Source organism: Corvus moneduloides, chromosome 2 (assembly GCF_009650955.1).
Source record: "Corvus moneduloides isolate bCorMon1 chromosome 2, bCorMon1.pri, whole genome shotgun sequence".
NCBI lineage: Eukaryota > Metazoa > Chordata > Aves > Passeriformes > Corvidae > Corvus > Corvus moneduloides.
In genome coordinates, this window is record NC_045477.1 from 31817265 (window position 1) to 31842462 (window position 25198).

The window sequence follows — 25198 nt, forward strand, 5'->3', positions numbered from 1 at the left end:
AGAGGGACACGGCTCAGAAACACAGCAAATCCAGACCCACTCCTTCCCACAGTCAACATGGGGAGGCCCACGGCAAGCACTAGCCTCTCCTTCATCTGTCTCAGCAAGAAATACACCCTCAGACCGCTGCGGCTCTTAGTGACCTGCCCAGACAGTCCCTATCCCCGGGAAGCACGGCCTTTCCCCACCCTGGCCTGGGTCAAATGCTGCTTCCAACACCAACCAACCAACCCACGGCAAACACGACTTCTCCCACTCCCACCGGCCGAGAGCAGCCCACAGTGCATCATCTGCTCCAACCTCCCTCTCAAGCACAGTCGTCCCAGAGCACATTGCACACGGCTGCCTACAGACGGTTCTTGGGTATCTCCAGGGAGGGAGACTGCACAATCTCTCTCCTTCCCCACACGGAGGGGAAAACCCTCTCTCAGACCTCCCACCTCCGGCAGCTCCAGCCTCCCTAAACTCGAATCCGACCCGTCCCGCTCCTCCTCAACCCCTCACGGGCCGCCCCAACGCCGACGCCCGGCGGGCGGCCGGCGCTCCCAGGCTCGGCCCCGGCCTGCGCCGGCGGCTTTCCCCACAGCTCCACCTCACCCGCCGGCACCTCCCGCCGCATGGCAGAGCTCGGAGCCATCCATCCCGGCCCGGGGAGGACGTGTTACCTGGACCACCTTGCTGAACTCCTCATACACCCGCTTCTTCAAGTGCGCCGCCATGACGCCGCCCCGCAACCCGGAACAGAAGGCACAGAGCAGCCGCACGGAGGGGCCACAGGCGCGTCCTCTCTTTCCGCCCGGAGGCCGCACTCGGTGCTCCGGCGGCCTCCCGTTGCCACGGCGACGCGGCCCCAAGATGGCGGCGCGGCTCGGCCCGGCCCTCGCTGCGCTGCCGGGTACGCGGCGGCCTCACCGGAACGCGGCCTAAGGGCAACCTTCCCACCTCCTCCTGCTTTGTGAGCAGAGAGAGAAATTAATGCTCATCGGTTCTAAATGGTGTCACTCTGTTACAAATGCACTGCGGTGCTGCCTTTCCGCGTGTTCCAGAATTGTTATGGATGTATCGGGATGTCGGTTTTTTCATGTTCCTCAATGTTAGAAAAGCTTTGCCGGGGTTCTGTAATGTAACGCTGTGGAGTGTCTGTGGTTTGGGTGGTCAGTTTGGGAAGGATGGGGGGGGTCTTCGCATTCCTGGAAAATCTTATCAGAAGAAAAAAAAAAACCGAGACCAGACGGAATGGAGCCAAGGAAAAAGATAAGACTGATAAGATGATACTCAGCAACTCCACAGCATTCATGAATTATGCATGATGGTGATGAATACGGAATAAGCGATGTCTTTTTACAGGCGATCTTTTGGATGTAAAGGTGTGCCTTTGGATCTCTGCCGAAGCACCCGGCCGTAACACCCTGTTCGCTGTTGTCTCCTAATTGTCCCTTTTATTAAACTTTCCTTAGAATGTTACAAAGAGCGAGCCTCGTTTTTCCCAGCTCGGCGGGCGGGGTCGCATCACCGCTGATCCCTGCGGCGGATCCCTCCGCGGGCAGGACCGCATCACAAATAGTCCCTCCGGCGGATCCCTCCGCGAGCAGGACCGGATCACCGCGCGTCCCTCCGGCGGATCCCTCTGTTGCAAATGTACTGTGATGTTGGCTTTTCGCATGTTACATCATTGTTTCCTTAAAATGTTACAAAGAGTGAACCTCGTTTTTCACAATTCTCTTCATTAATGAGTATTCCGTGCTCTATTGGTTTTTTACTCTTGCTTCTCATGTTAATCAGTCCACATTTCTCCGTCTTTTTGTTGTCTTTTTCCCAGGTAGGGAGTTGTGCAGCACAAACTGAAGATTCTTTGTTAGTCTCTCTGTTACCTTCCGGTTTCGGCAAAATGCCCGTGTAGTCTATAAATTCTGCATTTCTTGTGTCGGATTTTAGAAAAACATCTTTCTCTCCCAGGTTTTGTTCATTGAAGCATATCAGGGTTAGTTTAGCAAAACTTAAAGTTTTGCTGCTTTTCCCAATCAAACTCTAACAATAACAGTCTGTGTAAAGAAACTTAGCTATGTGCTGGCTAAAAGTGACTTAAGACTAATAAAACGCTAATAAATAATACACTGCTCGTGATTAATTAAAACAATTTAAAAGTTAACTAAAACAATGAATTTTAAAAGTTAGAAAAGTGTTATAATTTCTATCAGTATCATAGAATCACTAAAATCAGAAAAAATCTCCAAGATCACCAAGTCCAACCATTAAGCCAGCACTGCCAAGCCCACCACTAAACTCTGTCCCCAAGTGCCACATCTACATGTTTTCTGAGCACTTCCAGGGATGGGGACTCAACAGCCTGTTCCAATGCCTGACCAGCCTTTCAATGAATAAGGTTTTCCTGATTATTTTCCTGGCACAAATTGAGGCCATTTTCTCTTGTCCTGTCCCTCACCTGGCTATGCCCTCCTTTCAGGCAGCTGTAGAGAGTGATAAGGTCCCCCTGAGCCTCCTTTTCTCCAGGCTAAACACCCCCAGCTCCCTCAGCTGCTCCTCATCAGACCTGTGCTCCAGCCCTCCCCCAGCTCCGTTGCCCTTCTCCAGGCCCTCCATGTCCTTCTTGGAGTGATGGGCCTCAAACTGAACACAGGATTGGAGTGCGTGCCAATTAAAGTTTCTCCTGGCAGCAGTCCTTATAGACTTAGGAGGTTGGTTGGTGTAAGGCTTTAATTACTCTATACTGAGATTGTTTTCTCCTGATCCCTAATTTCCACCTCCCTTTTTGTGCCTTAAGCCAGCTTCCCCACTGTAGTGGTTTGGCCCAAAATACTCATTACTGTTTATCTTCTGTGAGATAAGAATTAGGAGAAATGCAAAGCAGGCACCAAACTTGAAAGAATATAAAGAAGTTTATTAACAGACCTAAAAAGAAGGAAAAAAAATTATACCACCTTCAGAACTCTCCTCCTCCCCCCACCTTCCTCCCTTCTCCCACTGACAATGTAGAAAGATGTTCATTCTGTTTACCACTTCCATAATAACTTTGTTCAGTCCATTTAGAAAGACAAGTCTCTTCTTGCTTGTGCTATGAAAACAGTATCACAACAAGACAGCCGCCCGCTTCCAAATATTGTTCAGTCCATTTAGGAAGAGGAGTCTCTCTGCTCGTATGTGAATCCCTTCCCCCAACTTGCAGCTTTTCCCGCAACTGCTTTCGAGGGTCCACTCTTGAAGTTTTTGGGGTACAATTTTAAGGTTGAGCTGTTCAGAAACAAAAACCAGAGGCCCTTCTCCTTCCCTGGGAGCAAAGGGTCTTCCTCATCTTCATCATTAGGACTATCTCTGGGAGCATCTCTAGGGACTGAGGTTTTCTCCTTTCCTGTTTGGAGCAAAAGTCCTCATCTGGTTCATCTCTAGGAACTGAGGTTTTCTCCTTTCCCGTTTGGAGCAAAAGTCCTCATCTGGTTCATCTCTCCCTGTCCAAACTTCTCATGAAATTACAGCTGCGTCAGCATCTGCCTATCTCAGCGCAGGTGCTTTTGCTTATGAGTTGAACACTCCACCCCCCATATCTTCATGGAATTACAACGGGATACTCTGATATATCATAGCTTCACAACAGAATTTCAGCTTTAAGCATCTCCTCTCTCTCTTCCCTCAGGTTTTCAGCTCTTCACAGCAGTAAAGGGGTTAATCTCACCTCGGCCTTGCAGCTTTGCAGCTGGAATGTTGAATTTTTCTTATCGCAGTGGAGAGGGGGGAGAGCCGAGCCGCTCCGGCTGCCCACGGCAAGGCAGTGGGGGGGGGTTCCACGGCTGGAACAGGTCCATGGCTCCAGGATGGCCGTGGCCCGGCCCGGCCTGGCCCAAGCAGGGCCTGGCCGGGCCCGCTGGCCCCACACGGTCCCTGCAGCCACCTGTGCCAGCGCCGGAAACGAGAGAGAGCTTGGGGGGGGAGTTTGTCTATTCTTAAATGTGGATCACAGAGGTGATCACAACTTTAAGTGGCTTAGAGAATTGTCCATATTCAAACTGGCCGGCTGATAGGTTCTATCGGGTCCCAGAGGAAGCTGTAAGCACCCCTTAGCAAGGACATCCCTTCCGGGACTATGCTTGCTAACCTATGACACCCACCCTTAGTATGTACAAAGTGTAACAGGTCTCTTTAAAGCAGCCTTTTGTCTATTGGGAGGCCCCCTCAATCTCTCTTCTTCCAGGCTGAGCACCACCAAACACTTGATTATGATCAAAAGAGCCTATTTCCTAAACCTTTTTGTCCTCTCAGACACTGACTGTGTCCATTCTGACCAAGCTTATGAATGTGGGAGATCTCAGAGTCCCTTCACACCTTCTGCACAACTGCCCTGCAGTCCATGGAGTGACTCATGCCTGTCACTTGGGGGAGGTCCATGCTAGGATAAGCACATCTGAAACACAGCTTAATTAGGAATGATTCAAATCTGTTACCCTATAGACAAAACTTCAGGTCTTTAGAATCTGGGGATCTTGAGGGGAAAACGTCAGTAAATAAAGCACTTCTGCATCATTCAAAAAAAATCTAAAAGTTATTTCTTTGAAATCCCAGGGACCATTCTGTGATTCTGTGGTTATTGTCCTTAACTGGAAGAAATCCATCTTCTGAGAAGGAAATATGATCTTTATCAAATCAGCCATTATTATTTTCAGAGCGATTAAACCCAAGCCATCTCCAGTATAAAAATAAACTTTCAAATTCTAAGACTTTTTAAACACCATGTAGAATGCAACTTGTGTTCTGTAAAAGAGAATTTGCAGGCTGTTGTTTCAGTACCACTTCCTTCCCACCAAATCATGGTGGGTTTTCCCAGTTCTTCCAGAAGCTTATATAGTTAGAAATAGCATCATTGTAATAATGAGTGTCATAAGAAAGAGATTAAGATTGTGTGGTCTGAAAAAGGAGTGCATGTCCTTAGATTATAAACTCCTCACATCAGTGATGGTATTTTTGCCTTTTGCTGGTCCTGGACCGTAGCTGAGGCTCTCTGTCTTTCCTCCAGAACAAATAATGAATATTAGTAATAAATACATTGACTAGAGAGTAGGCTGTCTACTGGAGGAATAAGAAAAGATCATAGGACACAGAATCCTTCCTTTTAGCTGAGATTCTAGTGTAGAAAGGAGGGAGAAGAATAGCTTTTGCCTTCTCATTAAGAAACCAAATGTAATTTGAGCATGGGACTCGAGTCATGTCAGAGTAATGTCACTGTTTCAGTCAGGATTTGCACAGTTGTGGTCTGTTCCCATTTCCACAGAGAGAGTAACTCTACATGTCCATGAGACATATTTGGCATTGTTCATTTCCCTTAGGTTGAGTGAGGTTGGCTCAATTCACAGAGCCATCTCTCTGAACTGAATGAATAGTAAGCAACAGTGAAGAGTAAAATTCCTCCTTTTCCTGAAGCCTTTTAAATCCCCTAAAAACTTATCCCCTAAAACCCAAGTAAAGTGGCTCTTAAGTGCTCTTTGATATGGCAAACAGCCAAAGGAGATCCTTTCGTTAGCCTGCATGTTTCTTCCTGTCCCTCTGGTAGCCCATGGTTTAGTCTCCACAGCCCAGGTTCATTTGTTCCAATAATTGCTTTCTAACGTTCCCTATCCATGGTGGCACTTTGCTACCACCAGGTGAACAGGAACTTGTAGAAGAAGTTGTGCGACTTGAAACGAAAACCTTTGTCAGCAACGTGGGGCTGAAAGGATATTTTATACCCTTTGGCTTCAACATCTATTTGAATGCAGTCCAGCAGATCAGAAATACTTGGCACAGCCTTCCAGGGGCCAAACTTCACCACGGGTTTTTTATCCATGTCCAAACTGTTCAAGGCGTCCTGACACCTCGCTGCATCCTCCTCAGTTCTGACCACACACACGATGACGCTGGACTGTCGGGATGCAGCCGCCTCTGCCCTCGCGATGCGGATCATCAGCTCAATGTTCTCACTGTAGCTGGGCACACGAGCCAGAAATTGCCTCCTCGCCACGAGCTCCCCAAAGATCTGGGGGGAGTCCTCAAGCTGCTTGATCAAAGGCTCGATGTCGTAGAACAACGCCTCCTTGTAGACGTCCTGGATGCACTGCGTGGGCACCTGGTTACTGCGCAGGTACTCCAAGATGTATTTGAAGTAGGTGCCCGGCCTGTCGATGAAGAACCTCCCTTCGGAGTCAGTCCTGAGTTTGGGCTGGCCGGTGAACATCTCTGCCAGCTTGGAGCCAGGGTGCTTCTTCAAGGTGCTCAGCGTTGTCGTGTACATCTCCCCGCCCACATTTAACTCCACAATTGGTGACAACTGCAAGTATCACAAGGGGACAAAAAGCCATGTGTGTTACCAGTCTGAGGTCATCAACATGGAAGTAAAAGGAAAGGAAAAGAGGAAGGAAAAGATTGTGGTTGGAGGACGGAATGAAGGTGTGAAGAGCAGTATGAGCTCCCATTTCTTGGGCATCAGGTGGGAACCTCCACCTGATTTACTGCAAAAAGCAGATGCAGGATGCTTATACAGCCCTCGCAACCAGAGCAGCAGAGACGCGGACATTTCTAAATGGCCAAGTCCTCACTTCATCTTTGGGATGTAGGAAAGTGTCGTTTTCCCAGTGGGAAGGAGGGAAAAGAAGTACCGTGCCCAGGGAAATGCTGAGTGACTACAGGATTCAATACTGATCTCCTAAGTCACTCACAAGTGTTGTCCCTGTGGGCCACTGTCCTTACAGCAAGAGCACTATGTGAGCTCTCACCCACCCCATGGACAAGGATAGAGCCCAAAGCTGTGCCACTTCATTCTTATCACCTGAACTGTTCTTTTCTCCTCAAAGGGGGAAATAAAGCTCTTTAAAACTTCACAAATAGGTGGAATTGGCTTCCACTCATCTGGGGCTTCAGCTACAAACACTGAAGTAAGACACAAAAATCCATCATATCACAGGTACAGGACAGAAGCTGCTCAGCAAAGCACTTAAAAATGTATGATGGCTTTAGCTAGGAAGTAAAGGAAACATTTCATGCAACTGACATGGATTTAAGAGGGAAGAATGGAAAGTTTGTGGGTTTGTTTGCATTTTTTTTACCCTCTGTCTTAACACCATTATCTGAATTGGAGGAGGCCTGGATACCTGGAAAGCTGGACTTGGTGTTCACTGGGACCTTCCTGTAAGTTCAGTTCTGAAAAATGTTACTAGCTTCCCTTTGTACTTGGTCATTTTATGTAGTACTCAGCAGATGAAAAGAAGAGGGAAGAAAGAAGACAGTTCTTTTCCCTCCTGCCAGCACTACTGTAATGCAAGTTACAAGCCAGGCCAGGGCCACACCTGCCATTGGGAAGGCGTGAGTCAATAAACAGCCCCGTTTTCCAGCTCACCTGCACTTCCTTGGATCCCATCACACAAGGATCTGCCTCAGTGCTGCTGGTCACATGCCTCAGGTGAAGTGTGTACTTAAGTGCTTAGCGGGATCACATGGGTACAGATGACGTGAGCTGATCTCGCAGCCCACACCAAGAGAAGGGGGGGCCCACATGCCCTCTCCCCATCCTGTTCTTGCATCTACCTACGTGCTCTGTTGCTCACCTCATGCCAGCTTTGCTGCTCTTTCATCTTAGTGATGAGCTGGATTGGCTGGCAGAGGATTTAACAAGCACAGAGCTGACAAAAGGATGGGACTAGGAAAGGAAACCCTGCTGCAGGGTGAGACCTTCCTTTTAAACAGGAGCAAACTGTCAGATTTAGCAGAAATTTGTTCACAGCCTAAGCAAGCCAGGGAAACAACAACAGATTCAGGCCAAAGACCCTGCTGGAATGTTGCTTTGCACTAGTGTGGGTAGTTTCATCTCAAGAGCAATCATTTACACTTGGATCAAGGAGAGAAGTACTATTCTGTCTGAGACTATCTTGTGATTTCCACCCAGTGAAAAACACAGCCCAAAGCTGTTTCTATAGTAAAGTCTCTCCTTAGGAGATTTGCCATTAGTCCAAGTGATACCAACAGCTCTCCCCACCAGGGATCACTTGACAGGAGGGTCTCAGGTTTTTGAGCCTTTGCTCCTTTTTCAGATGGCAGCTCAGATGTTTCATGCTGTTTGTCACTAATACAAATGGATAACATGTTATTCCTTAACGCAGTAGCCCAACTAACTTCATGTCCTTAAATCTTGATTAATGGTTTTAGCCTGGCACCAAAGTGGTTCCCAGTGGACTGGAAGTACTGGAACCAGCTGATTCCCAGTTCTGTAATTAGCCAGCAAGGTGACACTCAGGAAAGTCATTCCATCTATTTGTGCCCCAGATTATTAATCTGTAAAACAGTTACTTCCACGGGGAAGCATTTTGCAACCTACGTGTGAAAAGTGCAACACAGGAAGGTTGGGTTTTTTTAATACAGAGAGGTCTGGAGAAGAGATTGTTCCGCTTCACCCAGGAAGACAAACTGATTAGCAACAGACTGAGGGCAGAGGAGAGTAAAAGGAAATCATCTCATCATTGATTTCTGCCTAGTAACATGCTGCTTGTCTGAGACTGCCATTAATTTTCCCTATAGCTAGAAAAACTACTGCTTCCAGCTGATGATCCTGCATGTCAACAACACAGGGCAGCTTTTGCATTATTAGAGATTCACAAGAACTGTTGAAACCCCCCCAAACCTACAACAGGCTTTTGTTTAGGGATATGATCAATTAAAGTTCATATTAATCGAATTCCATCTCTTGCTAAAGGAGAAGAACCATTCTGGTTATTTGCTGTTGTCAGATCTTGGATGCCTGGGAGAGAGCTGGCCCTTCTGTGACACAGCAGGTGCAAACAGGCCAGAGTCAGACACAGCTTTTTAACTAGAATCTTCTTCTTAGGGATATATTTGGCAAGCCCTGGTGTCTTCAGATTAACATATGGGGGAAAAACCCACTCAAATGTAGCCCAGCAAGGGTGCTTTGATCCCACATGAGGGAATTGTGCTCTTGAGCGCAGAACTTACTCACCGTGTGCAGGCTGCCGGTGAGCTGCTTCCCGAGGGGCTTGTGCTCCGATGGAATATTCATCTTCCCCAGGAGCTGAGGGCTCAGCTGCTTGGGAAAAGCTGCTGCTCAGTGCTGGTGTCCTGCCACGCACTCAGGATGGCTCCCAGCTGTGCTCCAATCTTCTTTCACTTGCTCTGTCTTTGTTGGGTCACCATTCCCTTGCTCCCAGCCCAGCTGTAGCCACGGAGGCTCCAGTTTGTCCCAGGCACAGCCTTGGTTCCAGTTGCAGGTGCAGAGAGAGGGGAGGGGACAGCCTGAAAGCAGAAGTATTTGCTCATTAGTTTTCTGGCAACCAGCAGGGCTCAGGGCGGACTCGGGCTGGCTGCCAGCACACACCTCGTGCACTGCTATCTGAGTAGGGACTAAGGGCCGAAGAACCCCTTCCAAGGGAGGCCCAGTGCCCAGGGCACCGCCGAGGAGCCCCATGACGTGTGCCTGGGTGTCCACCTCTGCCTTGACAACTGCTTGTATCAAAACCAGTAAACAGTTTCACAGCTTTTTGGCCTCCATGCTCTGCTGCTTTAAAGCACAGTTTATCCCAAACAATTTCGCTAATCCCATTTGTCACTACCACTGGTGACAGATCAGGGTGTCTACAATCTGTCTGAGGTGGTGGCATTTTCTTCCTCACCCATACAATCTCTGGACACTGAGTCATTTGTGCAAGGTGAATAAAATCAAACCTGAATCTCTGCTTGAGCATAAACCATTCTTTTCAATTGGCCGTAAATATTGGATTATTATCTTTGCATGACATTGTTTTCTAATATCCTGTATCCACCAAATACAGAATGTGGACAGCACCACAGGTTGGTTTAGTGATTGTAAGACTATCACAAAATCAAAACACTCACAGAGATGTAGTGAAGGTGAACTTGAAAGTACTTAAAGGGGAGGCTTATAAAAAAAGGAGAGCGAATTTTTGCCTGAGCACATAGTGACAGGACAAGGGGGAACAGCTTGAAGATAAAAGAGGAGCGATTTAGATTAGATGGAAGGGAGAAGTTCTTTACTGTGAGAATGATGAGACAGTGGCACAGGTTGAGAAGCTGTGGATACCCCATTCCTGGAAATGTTCAAGGTTGGGTTGGATAGGGCTTTGAGCAACCTGGTCTGGTGGAAGGTGTCCCTACTCATGATGGAGCGGGGATTGGAACTAGATCATCTTTGAGGTTTCTTCCCAATCCAAACCATTCTGTGATTCTATGATGATTCTGTGTGTTAATTTATTAAATGCAGAGTACCACATCAGAGCTAGCCTAAATAACCTCTCCAGAACCAGACCACACCCCTGCAGGTCTCCTTTACTTCATTTTAGGTGATTCTAAGTGCACTGTTGCTTTCAAATTTGTCTTCAGGCCACTCATCACTTCTGTGTCTTTGTTTCATTATGGTGGCAAAATTGCCATGGGCATGATTGTCCAGAGATGTAACTTAACATTTGGAATGAGAGACAATATCTTTTATTAGATCACCTGATACAGATGGATAAAACTATCCATGCTTTAGGGCACATGAGGCATTCCCATGTCTGTCAGATTCTGCTTCAACTTGCTTGTTTTGGGTTTTTTTCCATTTTTTTCCAGTTTCTGTTGGTGTAATAAAAGGTGTTACCTCCTCTACCAACCTTGCTTCACTCTCTTTTGTTGCTGTACCAGCAGCCAAAGGAAAAATCTCAGACAAATACAATGCTTCCTAAAAATCTTCCTGGGGGAGAGATATTAATGATGAAAATTGACAGCATGGTGTGTAAGGAAATCATTTGCACAAAATCTGCATTGTGCTCATGGACACCAGCTTTGTCGCTTTTGAATACTCCAGGATTTTGCTGGATCTGTATCCTCCCAGAAGGCAGCATTGATCTGAGCAGGAGCTTGAGGCACAGAGGGAAAAACAATTACGATTGAGACTCATTCACTTCCCTTGGAGAATAAAGCCTGGCCTCACGAAAGGCTCTGTCAAAGCTGGGCCCAGAGTCTTTTGAATGCTTTGTGCATTTGGGTAAACCTGTCATTAAACCCATCTTGCATTTTGCTTCTGGTTCTCTGAAGCATCCTGAGGGATCCTCAATGAGAACCTCTGAGTTCTCTCTGCTGCTTTGAATACAAATGCATGAATTTTCCCTATGCCAGACCAGAAGAATTGGTAGTGCTGGATGCACCAGTGGGGTCTGCTTGGGACACCAAGTTTTGTGACTTAAAATAAATTTTAAAAGATTAATGCATACTGGAAAACAGGCCTGGAAGGTCTTCATGTTCTGGACTTCTAAGTGCTGCAAATCCCATTCTTTGGGCTGGCTTATGGAGGTGTTTCAGAAAATATCCTGGATATAGCTGACAGAGTTCACATCCACCACGTCTTCGATGCTGGAGGTGCTTCTCTTTCCTTCTGCAGCTGCAGAACTGGATAGACAGGTAGGCCATCACCTCTCTGCTCACACAAGCTTTTCACCAGGGCAGGGTGAAGGGCAGTAGATGAGCTTACCTTACTCATCTGAGAGATTTCCCCAAATCATAATCAAGGGTGACTAATGGCATTTGAGGCCAAACCTTCAATGCCACAACAGAAATCCTTACCACTTTAGCAAAAGGAATAGTTGCCAGCTCATGTCCACAACTCTCTTCTACTGCTGCACCAACCACGGCTGGTCCTTCAGTGTGATAAACACACTGGTCTGGTTCCTCTGCCTACAGTTTCTATTTGATGTAAAAAGGCTATTTCCAAGACCGTAAACTCTTTCAGGCAGAGACCATCCTTTCCCTGTTTTTGCATGAAAGAATTAGCCTGTGCCTGGGCCTTGGATGAGCAACCCCAATATGAATCGAAATAATAATAATATTAGTGCTTGGAAATTTGGGTTTACCAAAGAAGAATAACTTGACAGTGGCTTTGTGGGGAATAAATATGTGGTTTTTTGAAAATGGTATAAATATGTATGTAACAGTGAGCTGGAATGTCTCTGTGCTGGTACACACATTTACTCAGAGGGTGATGAGGCACTGGCACAGGTTGCCCAGAAAAGTTATGGCTGCCCCACCCCTGGAATTGTTCAAGGTCAGGTTGCATGGGGACCTGATGAAACTGATCCAGTGGGTGGCATCCCTGCCCATGGCACAGAGGTTTGGAACTAGAAGATCTTTAAGGTCCCTTCCAACCTAAACCACTCTATGATTCTGTTACTATGCATCAGTTTGGAGAATAGTACTATCCGTAAAAGTATTTATAAATTATTTATTTCCTTAATATATTGAATTGGCAGCCTCTTTTTAAGAGACTCAGCTGTTCAAGAACCACTCCTAAATCAAATACCATGTGCAAACACTGTCAGCATTCCTAACTGGTGCCTTCCAGCCATTTATCAGCCCCACCCACCTTCTCAGGATGTATGGCTGAAGGATTGTATCTGAGATCTGAGCTGGCCACAGTACATTACACAGTTAAACAGCAGAACAATTTTTCGCTTTTATTTTCTGTGCAATTAGAGTTTCACTAAAATAAAAGCAAGGCAGGAAATTCCTGCTCTTTTCTTCCTTTTACACTGCTGTGGATCTTCAATTGCTGCTGAGCAATCAGGACCCCACCAAAGGGGTTAACATGAACACATGAGCAAGGCATGGAGCTGCTTCCAGGTGAATGGAAGAAACAGGGATACCATCTGCAGAACATCTGTTCATTTTAGATGGAGACTTTTAGAGCTGATGAGTCTCTGACTTCAGTCTGAAGGATATTATTTCACTTTTGTGATACAGCATATTCGAAGAGCACATGTAGCAACACAAACAACACAACCAGACCTGCAACATAGCGCATGGTGACAATCCTCCTCTCACCACAGATGCTCAGAGATCTCCAGTTTTATAATCAGAAGTGGACAGTTGATGGAGAACCAGTGTTTGTTCAGCCAAAGGAGCACTATTTCAACAGCTGAGGTTTTTTTAAAATGTTCTGAACAGGCAATGGGACACCTCCCTCTAGTGCCCAGGTCAGTAGGACTTCCCAAGGGTGGTGTGTCTGGGAGGGAAGGAGTCACTTGGAGGTGGGACCCAGCCTGTCCTGAAGGCTCCAACCTGCCTGTGAAGAGCTTGCAGCTCCTGCCTACTCATCCAGTGAGGGCTTTGCCCCTGGTCTCCCCACAGCTCACAGGGATCAGAGGTGAGCAAAGTCCTGCCTTCCTACCCCAGCTGAGCATTCCCACCTCCTCCTCTGCTCCCAGCTCTGGAGTGTGTCATAGCTAAGCAGGGAGGAGGCAGAATTGCCACCTAGGTTTTGCTGGGGCTTGTGAGGATTCCAACAGGTTGTCCACAGGAGAGGACATGGTGCTGGATATGAAGGGCGGGATGAGTGTAGGACAAGGGATGGGATGTGCAGGTACTGATAGGGTTGGGGCACTGAGAAGCTGGGAATCCAGGAGAGAAGGAGATGTTGTGGGAGGGAAGGAAGTATGCTGGGGAGCAGGTTGGGATCCAGCACCAAGCACAGAATGGTGGCAGGATTACACCAAGGTTTTGCAAGGTGGGAGAGACAGAGAGCTGGGGGAACATTCATCTCAAAGCCCTGCCAAAGAAACCCAGCTCGTCTCCCTGCACTGAAGCCTGGCCTTGGTGGCCAAGGTCCTTCACCCTCATGTGCTGGATGTTCTACATGTGAAGGGTAGTTCTACAGAAGTGACAGCTGGTAGGAAACACAGGACACCTCTGCACAAGGCTTTGCATTTCATTTACATTACAAAGAGAATGGTTCGGAGGGGTTTAGGCACACACAGAAAAGCATCGCTTCAAAGTTACAGACGCCTTCTGCAAAGCAACTACACAAACCACTCATTTCTGTCCTGCCGAAATCCCCCTGGGACAGGGGTGAAACGAAGCAGGAAGCTTGCTGGCAGGATCGGCCGTGGGACGAGTGAGATGGCACCCGGCAGGCAGACGGCCACGCTCTGCGCTGCTCACGAAGGACGCTCCTCAGTGGGACCTGGCGCAGGAGAAGAAGTGCCGCTGGGCTTGGACAGCAGAACCCTGTGGGGATAATGGAGAGGGTTTGGTCAGGATGTCCTCATTCCTGTCTGGGTGTCTTCTTAAATAAGTGTAAAGTCCCGTTAATGCCCTCTGTTGTTGCTGTCATTTTTCTGCGCTCTCCATTTCACTACAAGGACCTTGGCCATGAGCCCCGTCTCTGATGGATCGTGGGGATGTCTCCCCAGGGGGCCTCAGGGATGAAAGTCCCACCAGCATAGAGAATGGGTTTGCTTTTCAGGCTGTGGGATTGAAGTGTCTGAGCTGTTTGCAGGTGGTGTGTCAGTTAGATATTTGGAGACCTGAAAGTGCCAAACTCCTCCCTAAAAATGACTGTTGCATTTTCCATCAGAGAAAAAAGAGAAATAGCTGGAGCACCAGTGTCTGGCAGCTCCTGGAGTCCAAAGTTCAGGGTCCTTCAACCACTAATCCCTTTTGTCCCTGGGATCTTTTGTGTCTGGCCAGCAGCAGAAAGACATTTCCTAATGCTGCAAACTGGGGAGTCTTGGGGACAGTGTGGAGCTCACAGAGTTGCCTTTGTTACTGACACAGCTTGCACCAGTGGCAACTGAGAAAAACAAATCCAGGAGGATGCTTCTGTTGAGCAGTGAAATGCAAACTCAGAACTCCTGGGATTTGGGGGTGTGATGCAAACATTATAACACCACACAGCTGACGGGGCATGAGGACAAAGTATGTCATGCCCCAGCCAGCTCTTCCTTGGCACTGCATGTCCCCAAGCTCTTACCTCAGAGATGGGAAGTGCAGGCTCAAGAGCTGGACTGATCTTCACTGAGGTTGATCTCCTCCAGGATCTGGCTGTACCTCCGGGTCAGGGCTTTGGTGTTTTTGGTGAGGTCTGTCAGAACTTGCTGCAATCCATTGACATGATGGGAGAGGCGCTCTTCCAGATTGCTGTCTGCACCCTCATCTAAGGCTGTGTCGGTGTCGGCACCGGTCGGGCTCTGGTCACTGACAGAGGCCAGGCCTTTCTCCACCATGGGCTTGATGGCCTTGAGGAGCTGGTAGCGCTCGTAGAGGTCTGTGTGGCTCTCGGCATCTGGGGCTGCCCCCTCCTGCTGCGGGAAGACCCCTCGGAGCAGGCTGGGGAACATCACCTCCTGCTCCATCTTCTGGGTGGCTGAGAAGTACTGCTCCATGGCCCCTCTCCTACAGCTCTGGCAGTGCTGCTCTGGGCTCTTCTCGGAGTGCCACCTGCTCCCTGTCCCTGCTGGGGCCTTTTTATGCAGTGCTGGGACCTGCCCCTCCTCTGCTGTGCCCTGCTGTCCTCCCCTGCCAGCCCTGGTTGGCCTGGATGGCCTTGGGGTCGGGCTTGGCTCCAGCCCAGCTGGGGCCATGCCATGTCCCTGGCTCTGTGCAGTCTCTTCTGAGCCTCCCTGTGGCCTTCGCCCGAGCTGGCCAAAGGTCCCACCGCCTCCCCGTGCTCTGAGTGGGCTGGTGAGGAGGTGCCTGGGGTCTGTCAGGTACTTTTCCATCCTGCCCTGTCACCACCATCCCTACCACTCCTGGAGTCCCAGGATGGTGAGTCCAGCGCTTTCCCCCAGGGCAGACAGGTTGCAGGCAGCACCATGGGAAAGCTGCTTTGATCTGGGCAGTTTTGAGGAGTGGGGATGGAGAACAAGTGATGGGTTTATCCAGAGAGGGGGAATCTCCCATGTGCTCTGCCTGAAAACCCACCTTCTTCTGTGCTGGCAGTCTCACCCAGCCCAACATGGCAACTGGCCTAGAGAGCCCTGCTAAAAGAAGGTGATAATGAACAGGTGATACTTGTCTGAAGGGTGCTTGCCCCAAACTGCTTATTAAAGGAGTAATATGACCAGCAGTAGGATTTAAAAGTGACTAGGGAGTTAGAGAAGGTACTTTTAAAATTCAGAAGTTGTCAGCCTGAGGAGAAACATGAAAGTTCCAAGTCTGAAGGAGGGTCTTTGGAGGGGCAGTGACAGGAGTCAGAGACTGTGGGACCCAGCCCAAAGCAGCCCTCCCAGTATTCCAGCTTCCACCCAGGCCTGGGAGGGCATCCTCCTGGTCAGCTGCTGTGAGCAGCCTGCAGCCAGCTCCTGGGCTGACAGCACAGGGGGCACGAGGCAGGGACAGAGCCAGAGTCAGTGCTGGAGAGGATGGAAGGCACCTCTGGAGATTATCTGCTTCAACAACTGCTCAAGCAAGGTCAACAGTGGGACCATGGATATTGGATATCTCTGAGGATGGAGACTCCACCACCTTTCTGGGTAGTCTGTGACAATGTTTGAGCACCTTCAGTTTTAGGAAAAAAATAAAGGTTTTCTCATGTTTAGATGGGATTTTTTTTGTGTTTCAGTTTGTGCCCATCACTCGCTTCCTGTCCTGTCACTGAACACTAGTGGGAAGATTCTGAATTCAGCCCTTGACCTCCCTCACATCTTTACAAACACTGATCAGATCCTTCTAAGCCTTCTCTTCCCCAGTCTGAACACCACCAGCTCTCCCAGCCTTTCTTCATATGAGAGATACTCCTGCTCCTCTATCACCTTTATGGTCCTTCACTGGACTCTCTCCAGTATGTCCATGTCTCTCTTGTACCAGAAAGCCCAGAACTGGACACAGAACTCCAGGTGAGGCCACACCAGGGCTGAGCAGAAGGGAAGAATCCCCTCCCTCCACTGCCTTTGCCCTGAGGACCCCTTTCTGGCTCACTTTCAGCCAAGTTGCCTGACCACAGAGCCAGACCAGGGGTGAGCAGGTGTGAATGTGTGGGGTGCTTTCCCCCAGCATCTGCCCAGGAGGGCAGTAGCAGCAGCGGGGGGCAGAGATAAGGCCAGAGCACCCCACAAATTGAAAGGCGTACAGGCAGGGATCCTGCCCTTTGGGAGGGGAGGGGTACTGGCAGCCCCCCATTGTTGGAGGTGGGGAGGTTGTGTGATTAGGACATCTTGGGACTGGTTAGAGAAGGGAATTTGGGGTTTCATACTCATCCAACATTTTGGGTGAAAACTGTGCTTTATCTCTTGTCTGCCTCACACTGAGCCCCTGTGCCAGGTCACTGCTCTCTGATGGATACGAAGTCCCTAAACAGATTTAAAAGAAGTGCTGCCACCCTGATTTGCTTCAACAGTGTGAAAGGAAATGCCCTTTCCCCGTGGTGGCAGGCAACAGTGCGGGTGCCCTGGGAGCCTGTCCAGGGCAGTGCAGAGCCAGCACCCCCTGCCACACCGGAGACGCCTGATCTGCTCTGTCTGCCAGCATCCCGCTGGGACCAGCGCTGAGTTATCCCAGGACAAAGAAGTCTTCTGTGGCCATCTAACCTCTTATCAGCTTTGGCCAGCAGCGGTGGCCAGCAGCAGGGCACCGTCAGGCCTTGACGCAGCCCTGGGGCAGCGTGATGCAATGCCCTGCAATCGGAGCAGGCAGAAGGTTCCTGTGACACACCGGGCTCGCAGCCAGCTGCAGGGACAGCGGCTCTCAGAGAGACCCACGGCTCCTGGGGGGATGCAAGCGGCCCACAACACGTCAGCAAGCCCTTCCAGCTGTCCCAGGTCACAGACCTTTGGGGGCATCCTGCATCTCCCACTGGCCACGTTCAACAGCCGTGGTCAGCACTCAGCCCGTGTCCTGCTGTGACGCTTCCCTGGGGCACCACGAGCCTCTCCAGCTGCTGAGCACGCTGCCCAAGCCCAAAGCCATCGCTGCAGGTGACTGCAGGCCGTCCCCGCTGTGACACTGGTGGGGCTTAACCCCAGCCAGCTCCCAAGGCCCACACAGCCACTCGCTCACTGCCCCGCCAGCGGGATCAGAGACGGAATCAAGGGGAAGAACGAGAAAACACGTGGGCTGAAATAAAACCAATTTAATAGGGAAAGCAAAAGCCGTGTATGCCAACAGAGCAAAACAAGGAATTCATTCACCACTTCCCACGGGCAGGTGGGTGTTCAGCAGTCCCCAGGATTGCAGGGCTCCATCACAGGTAGCGGTGACCTGGGGAGACAAAGGCCACCACTCCAAGCATGGCTTGCTTCTTCCTTCTTCCCCCCACCTTATATACTGAGCATGATGTCATACGGTCTGGAATATCCCCTGGGTCAGCTGGGATCAGTTATCCCACCCGTGACTCCTCCCAGGTTCCCATGCCCCCCAGTCCCCTCACCAGCGTGGCAGTGCAGAAAGCAGCAATGGCCTTGGCTCTGTGCAAGCCCTGCTCAGCAATAACCAAAACATCTCTGCATTATCAGCCCCTGTGTTCAGCACAAATCCAACACAGAGCCCCATGCCAGCCACGGGGAAGAAAATCGTCCCCACCCCAGCCGAAACCAGCACAGCCAGCCGTGTTCTCCAGGGGACATAGGTCCCATCCTTGAGCTCCAACCAGGAAAACCACCAGAGGGACATCACCACCTCCGTGGTCCTCACCTCACTGGGAACCAGTGCCCACCCATTCCTTATGGTTCAACACCTGGCTCTGCAATCAGCATGGAGGCAGAAGAGCTCCAAAGGGAGAGCTCCATCAAGGCCCAGCCAGAGGTGGCATTGCCATGGGGATGGCCCAGGTCTCTCCCAACATGCCCCTCATGCTCCATGTTCTCTGGATAAGACAAGGCTGCGACTCTGCCGAAGCTGAGGACGGACACAGAGAGCAGATCAGCTCCGAAATCCTCTCTGGCTGCAGGGAACTGTGTTTGCCCTCATGTGGGGAACTTGCTGATTGGCAGCTGCTTTCCCAGAAAAGCAGCACTTCTGGGTGCTGGTGCAATGAGCTCCTTGGGTCTCTGTGGCCACGGGGCTGGTGCTTGGGCAAGCCTGCCCCACGAGCCACCATCCTCCTGGGGAGCCCATCCCAAGCCATGGCTCAGGAGGGGGGAAACATCACCTCATGTGTCTCCAAATGACCCCCTGTTGTCCCCAGTAGCTCCTGCTGACACATCTCCCATGGCTCTGACTGCCCCAAACCCCTCAGAACTGTCCTTGTCCTCCCTTGAACCTGACCAGGACCCTTTCAGATGTGAGGCACCTCTGGGTCTGGCTCAGCTGCCTCCTCCAGAGTCCCCAGTCCCCTCAGCTGCTCACTCAGCCACAGCTGGCTGGAGACCCTGTCCCTGCTGCCCACACTCGGGCAGGACAAGCCAAAGCCAGAGTGGTCTCAGCAACTGGGAGAAATGGCCTGATCAGGTGAGAGGAGATGGGAATCTCTAATGTGGTTGGACCCACCTCTGAGCTACCTGGGCTGGTGCAAGATGTCCCAGCCCACAGCAGGGCATTACACTAGGTGGTCTCTGAAGATCCCTTCCAACCCAAACCATCCCATGACTTTGGGATTCTTTGTCCCTTTCTAATTCCCCGTGACTGTCCTGGGAAGTTCCCTCCCCACAGAGCCAGGGTCCCCCTGCCCCGCTCTGGGGCACTCCATGAGTGAAAGCACCACACTGACAACGGCTTCACGGGGCTTCTTTTATTAGCAGAAACAGGGGGAAGCGCCCTTGGAGTCCAGGTACCAGCTGGAAAAGGGCTTGGCAGTCTCAAGGGACTGTTGGAGGTCGGGGCCACCTCAAAACACCCCCAGCTTCGTGCCGCTCTTTGAAAATAAAGAGGAGGGCACGAGCCTGCAGCTCTTCCAATGGCCTTCCCGGCACAGCCAGATGCTTCTTCCTATGAGGATACGGCACCATCTGGATCTCCGGTGGTCACAGCCATGGCCGGTGTCAGGGCCAGTGCCGGTGCCGGGAGGTCAGATCAGCTGCCACGGAGTGGGGAGTGCGAGCGTGACTGGGAAGAGCCTGCGCTGCTCAGCGACGGGGTTGTCTTCTGCTTCCTGACACCAGCACCTGTCCTGCAAGAGCAGCATTCCTTAACTCCAAGGATCATCCCAGGGGGACACACAGTCCACCAACCCTGAGTCCATAGACCCTGAGCCCCCGCAGTCTCTGCACAGAGCAATGGCCTGCGTTCCCTCCTCCAGCGTGGAGAGGGATATCTGCCCCCAGCTGAGGGGCCAGCCCCCATTCCAAGGCCCTTCCCAGCAGGTTCCCACCCCTGCACTGTTGGGGACCTCTCCAGGGAGGCCACCCCTTGTCTTGCTGCCCCTGCACTCTGCATCCCCCCAGCTCTTACCTGGTGGCCAGCACAGGGTCACCAGCTGGGCTGCCCCTCGCTGAGGTTGATCTGCTCCAGGATCTGGCTGTACCTCCGGGTCAGGGCGTTGGTGTCCCTGGTGAGGTGGGTGAGGACCTGCTGCAAGCCACTCAGGTGGTGGGACAGGCGCTCCTCCAGCTGGGCGTCCCCGGCCTCGTTGCTGTCCGAGGATGTGTCCATGTCGGTGTCGGCACCGGTCGGGCTCTGGTCACTGACAGAGGCCAGGCCTTTCTCCACCATGGGCTTGATGGCCTTGAGGAGCTGGTAGCGCTCGTAGAGGTCCGTGTGGCTCTCGGCGTCTGGGGCTGCCCCCTCCTGCTGCGGGAAGACCCCTCGGAGCAGGCTGGGGAACATCACCTCCTGCTCCATCTTCTGGGTGGCTGAGAAGTACTGCTCCATGGCCCCTCTCCTACAGCTCTGGCAGTGCTGCTCTGGGCTCTTCTCGGAGTGCCACCTGCTCCCTGTCCCTGCTGGGGCCTTTTTATGCAGTGCTGGGACCTGCCCCTCCTCTGCTGTGCCCTGCTGTCCTCCCCTGCCAGCCCTGGTTGGCCTGGATGGCCTTGGGGTCGGGCTTGGCTCCAGCCCAGCTGGGGCCCGGCCATGCCATGTCCCTGGCTCTGCAATCTGTCCTGGCCCAGCCTCCCCGTGGCCTTCGCCCGAGCTGGCCGGGGGTCCCGCTGCCTCCCCATGCCAGGAACTACGGGGCTGTAGCCAGGAGGAGAGGTGCCCAGGGTCTCTCCCATCCTCTACTATCTCAATCCTCCAACACATTCAGTTCTGGGCCCTGTGGGAGTGGGTCCAGCTCCTGCCCCACGGTGTAGGCAGGCTGCAGGGACCGTCACCTCCCCTCATCCTGGCTGCCATGCGCTCGGGACGTGAACACTCCAGGGACATTGAGCAACCCCTTTTGCAGACATATGGAAATCTCGCTGGAAATACACTGGGACATGGGTGTCTGGGCAGAGTGGAGCCTGCTGGCATCCAGAGATTGGGGTCCCCAGAAACATTCACTTCCCCCGACCCCTCCCCGTGAGCTTGGCTGGGATGTGGACAGGGACAGGTGTAGGAACCCAGAGTGCCGACAATATTTCTCTGCCTGTTTTTAAGAGTTTTTACCCCCCTGGACACCACTGGTATAGCTTTAAACCCTGGAAAAAATTACCAACAGTCAGACAACAACTAGAAAATACAGTGGTGTGAATTAGGTGATAGACTACTATGTAAGATTGTCACAGGGTGAAAATTTTAGAGGTTTTAGGCTTCTTTTTATAGTATATAGATAAGAGTAAAAAATACCAAAATGGAGGAATGTTGTTGTTCTCTACACCTTCTTCTCCTTCTTCTACCACTCCATATTTTGCAGTAAAAGTAGTTTGGATTGATTGGATAGAAAATTCCACAGTTCCTGCCCGTGTTACTGAATAATTGGTAAGAAAGTAAAAATAATGTATGTTTTTAGTAACTAGTGGTTAAAATATCTTTAAAAGGCTGTGTAAATCTTGATAATTGCTCTCACTCCTACTTTTCCTCCTTCCATGCTGTACCTGGGTCACGCTAGTGGCTCAGTTTCTCTGATAAGACTTAATAAACAACTATCTAGAAGCATTGAAACTACAGAAGACGTCTCGTTTTATCTTTTAAGCGCCTTGCAAGGACTTTCAGCAAATTCTCTCCCATCAGGAGAGACTTGATTTATGGCACGCTAAAGTGTCAACAGGGACCTGGCTCTCTGAGTGTAACTTCTGTGGCAGCAGCAGCAGCACAGAGCCATTGCTGCCCCCAGGAGATTGTGGACATGGGTACCCTGCCTCTGTCCCCATCTTGGGAGGGCAAAAGCCACAGCCAGGGCACCAGCCAGCATTGCCTGCCCCTGCATGTCCCTGTGGCATGTGGCAATCAGGGTAGATGGTTGTGTCTGGGGAAAGGCTGTGGGGTACCTCGGGCTGAGCTGAACTGGGGTACCCAGCCCTGGTTTGGGCCCCAAGGAAGCTGCTGCAGACCACCAGGGCCCCCGGGAGCTGCACTGAGATCCTCAGGTCTCTGCTGCCAAAGACCCCCAGATCTGGGCAAGCCTACCCCTGACCTGCCACTCCCCCGGGCATCCCCACCCCAGCCTCAGCTCAGAGGGCGGCCCATGCCACCACATGTGTCCCCAAGTGTCCCTGTATCATCCCTGGCACATCCTCCTGTCTTATCCCTCTGCGGCACCAGGGGAAAAGAGTGTGGCACCATGCTCAGCATGTGGAGCACCAGGGGAAAGAAGGACGAGAGGCACAGTCGGAGTGCTGGCAGCTGCCTTGCCAGGTCACCAAGCCATGCAATGGAGCCCTGCTCTCCCACAGGTGGCTGAACACCTGAGTGCCTGTGGGAAGTGCTGAATGAATTCCTTCTTCTGCTTTGCTTACTTGTGCAGCTTTTGCTTTGCCTATTAAACTGTCTTTATCTCTACCCACGAGTTTACTTTTCTTACCCTCCCGATTCTCTACCCCATCCCACCTGGGCAGGAGTGACAGAGCAGCTGAGTGGGGCTGAGTTGCCTGTGGGGGTCAAACCATGATACCCACAGTGAAACTCCAGCCCCGGGGCAGGTGTGTCCCGTCCCCAGCCCACCCTGGGGGGACACTGGGATGTCCCTGCACCTCCAGGAAGCTCCATGGTGGCCCAGAAGTCCCAAGAGCGTGGGGCTGGCAGTGTGTGCACACACCTCAGTGCAGCCCCACTGGGCCCCACTGCAGGACACCCAGGGATGCCACGGGCACCCAGAAGGGGAGAAGAGGAGCCGTGGGTTCAGGTCTGAGGGGGAGAGGGCAGGTGGCAGAATGGGCACCTGGCTGGGGTATGAGGGGACAGCGGGAGAGCTGCCAACACTGAGGGTTGCAGAAGGGATGAAGGACCCTGCGGTCTTTCCCAAAATAGAACCATTTCCTCCAATTGCCACACACTGCAAGATAAGAGGGGACAGGAATTGTGGCCATCAACCAGCCCCGGCCTCTGCTCCAGAATGGCGGTACTGGGGAGATGTGGGCAATGATAGCTTGCATGCAGCCAAGCACTCCCAGTGAGATGTTCCACGCTGGTGTCTGCTGGCCTGTTTGGCTGGAAGTCATGGACAGAGATTGCTCAATGTCCCTGGAGCGTTCACATCCTGAGCACATGGCAGCAAGGCGTGGGGGAGGTGATGGTCCCCAGCAGAACTGCCGCCTGCAGCCTGGCCACACCTGGGAGCAGGAGATGGAACCGCTCCCACAGGTCCCCAAAACTGAACATGTTTGAAGGTTGAGATAGTATCGGAAAGGATAGTAGAGAAGCCAGGGACCTCTCCTCCTTGCCACCCCTGGCTCCTGCCCCAGCCTCTCTGTGGCCTTGGCCTTAACCCACCATCACCCCCAGTACCACCATTCTGGAGCAGAGGCCGGGGCTGGTCGATGGCCACAATTCCTGTCCCCTCTTATCTTGCAGTGTGTGGCAATTGGAGGAAATGGTTCTATTTTGGGAAAGACCGCAGGGTCCTTCATCCCTTCTGCAACCCTCAGTGTTGGCAGCTCTCCCGCTGTCCCCTCATACCCCAGCCAGGTGCCCATTCTGCCACCTGCCCTCTCCCCCTCAGACCTGAACCCACGGCTCCTCTTCTCCCCTTCTGGGTGCCCGTGGCATCCCTGGGTGTCCTGCAGTGGGGCCCAGTGGGGCTGCACTGAGGTGTGTGCACACACTGCCAGCCCCACGCTCTTGGGACTTCTGGGCCACCATGGAGCTTCCTGGAGGTGCAGGGACATCCCAGTGTCCCCCCAGGGTGGGCTGGGGACGGGACACACCTGCCCCGGGGCTGGAGTTTCACTGTGGGTATCATGGTTTGACCCCCACAGGCAACTCAGCCCCACTCAGCTGCTCTGTCACTCCTGCCCAGGTGGGATGGGGTAGAGAATCGGGAGGGTAAGAAAAGTAAACTCGTGGGTAGAGATAAAGACAGTTTAATAGGCAAAGCAAAAGCTGCACAAGTAAGCAAAGCAGAAGAAGGAATTCATTCAGCACTTCCCACAGGCACTCAGGTGTTCAGCCACCTGTGGGAGAGCAGGGCTCCATTGCATGGCTTGGTGACCTGGCAAGGCAGCTGCCAGCACTCCGACTGTGCCTCTCGTCCTTCTTTCCCCTGGTGCTCCACATGCTGAGCATGGTGCCACACTCTTTTCCCCTGGTGCCGCAGAGGGATAAGACAGGAGGATGTGCCAGGGATGATACAGGGACACTTGGGGACACATGTGGTGGCATGGGCCGCCCTCTGAGCTGAGGCTGGGGTGGGGATGCCCGGGGGAGTGGCAGGTCAGGGGTAGGCTTGCCCAGATCTGGGGGTCTTTGGCAGCAGAGACCTGAGGATCTCAGTGCAGCTCCCGGGGGCCCTGGTGGTCTGCAGCAGCTTCCTTGGGGCCCAAACCAGGGCTGGGTACCCCAGTTCAGCTCAGCCCGAGGTACCCCACAGCCTTTCCCCAGACACAACCATCTACCCTGATTGCCACATGCCACAGGGACATGCAGGGGCAGGCAATGCTGGCTGGTGCCCTGGCTGTGGCTTTTGCCCTCCCAAGATGGGGACAGAGGCAGGGTACCCATGTCCACAATCTCCTGGGGGCAGCAATGGCTCTGTGCTGCTGCTGCTGCCACAGAAGTTACACTCAGAGAGCCAGGTCCCTGTTGACACTTTAGCGTGCCATAAATCAAGTCTCTCCTGATGGGAGAGAATTTGCTGAAAGTCCTTGCAAGGCGCTTAAAAGATAAAACGAGACGTCTTCTGTAGTTTCAATGCTTCTAGATAGTTGTTTATTAAGTCTTATCAGAGAAACTGAGCCACTAGCGTGACCCAGGTACAGCATGGAAGGAGGAAAAGTAGGAGTGAGAGCAATTATCAAGATTTACACAGCCTTTTAAAGATATTTTAACCACTAGTTACTAAAAACATACATTATTTTTACTTTCTTACCAATTATTCAGTAACACGGGCAGGAACTGTGGAATTTTCTATCCAATCAATCCAAACTACTTTTACTGCAAA

At 51.5% G+C, this 25198-nt stretch overlaps 4 protein-coding genes and 1 long non-coding RNA gene across 7 annotated transcripts in view; 1 reads left to right on the forward strand and 4 right to left on the reverse strand.

Moving 5' to 3' along the window:
• The window catches only part of INTS4 (integrator complex subunit 4), a 33216-nt gene extending 32418 nt beyond the window's left edge, over positions 1–798 (reverse strand). Inside the window, exon 1 of one of the 2 annotated variants that reach the window (XM_032098996.1) lies at positions 666–798. In XM_032098996.1, coding sequence (XP_031954887.1) covers positions 666–719 — 54 coding nt within the window. In that variant the 5' untranslated portion in view covers positions 720–798. The remainder of the gene's footprint in view (positions 1–665) is intronic. The other variant, XM_032098995.1, reaches the window with a different exon arrangement.
• Positions 799–2167: 1369 nt separating this feature from the next.
• Positions 2168–24180, forward strand: LOC116439461. Its single transcript, XR_004238167.1, has 3 exons — positions 2168–2179; positions 2694–2704; positions 24110–24180. It is a non-coding gene; the product is annotated as an uncharacterized LOC116439461 (long non-coding RNA).
• KCTD14 (potassium channel tetramerization domain containing 14) lies at positions 5542–9316 on the reverse strand. Its single transcript, XM_032099002.1, has 2 exons — positions 8987–9316; positions 5542–6310 (listed from the first exon to the last, which is right to left on the reverse strand). Exons 1-2 carry the CDS (start codon positions 9044–9046, stop codon positions 5639–5641), a joined length of 732 nt encoding a protein of 243 aa, XP_031954893.1. The 5' UTR covers positions 9047–9316; the 3' UTR covers positions 5542–5638.
• On the reverse strand, positions 13721–15269 carry LOC116439457. The gene is made up of 2 exons (XM_032099003.1): positions 14783–15269; positions 13721–14037 (listed from the first exon to the last, which is right to left on the reverse strand). Exon 1 carries the CDS (start codon positions 15192–15194, stop codon positions 14805–14807), a length of 390 nt encoding a protein of 129 aa, XP_031954894.1. The 5' UTR covers positions 15195–15269; the 3' UTR covers positions 13721–14037; positions 14783–14804.
• Positions 19460–20618, reverse strand: LOC116439452 (thyroid hormone-inducible hepatic protein-like). Of its 2 annotated transcripts, none has more exons than XM_032098998.1 (2): positions 20134–20618; positions 19460–19847 (listed from the first exon to the last, which is right to left on the reverse strand). In XM_032098998.1, exon 1 carries the CDS (start codon positions 20551–20553, stop codon positions 20152–20154), a length of 402 nt encoding a protein of 133 aa, XP_031954889.1. In that variant the 5' UTR covers positions 20554–20618; the 3' UTR covers positions 19460–19847; positions 20134–20151. The 2 variants fall into 2 exon arrangements, with proteins under 2 accessions (XP_031954889.1, XP_031954888.1); XM_032098997.1 differs by having other exon boundaries at positions 19460–19852.
• Positions 24181–25198: the final 1018 nt, after the last annotated feature.

Excerpts from the sequence above, each read along its gene's own strand:
- KCTD14 (XM_032099002.1), bottom strand. The coding sequence starts at position 9,046 with ATGAATATTCCATCGGAGCACAAGCCCCTCGGGAAGCAGCTCACCGGC. Across the intron at positions 6,311-8,986 it reads TCACCGGCAGCCTGCACACG|TTGTCACCAATTGTGGAGTT; the intron begins GTGAGTAAGTTC and ends TGATACTTGCAG.
- LOC116439457 (XM_032099003.1), bottom strand. The coding sequence starts at position 15,194 with ATGGAGCAGTACTTCTCAGCCACCCAGAAGATGGAGCAGGAGGTGATG.
- LOC116439452 (XM_032098998.1), bottom strand. The coding sequence starts at position 20,553 with ATGGAGCAGTACTTCTCAGCCACCCAGAAGATGGAGCAGGAGGTGATG.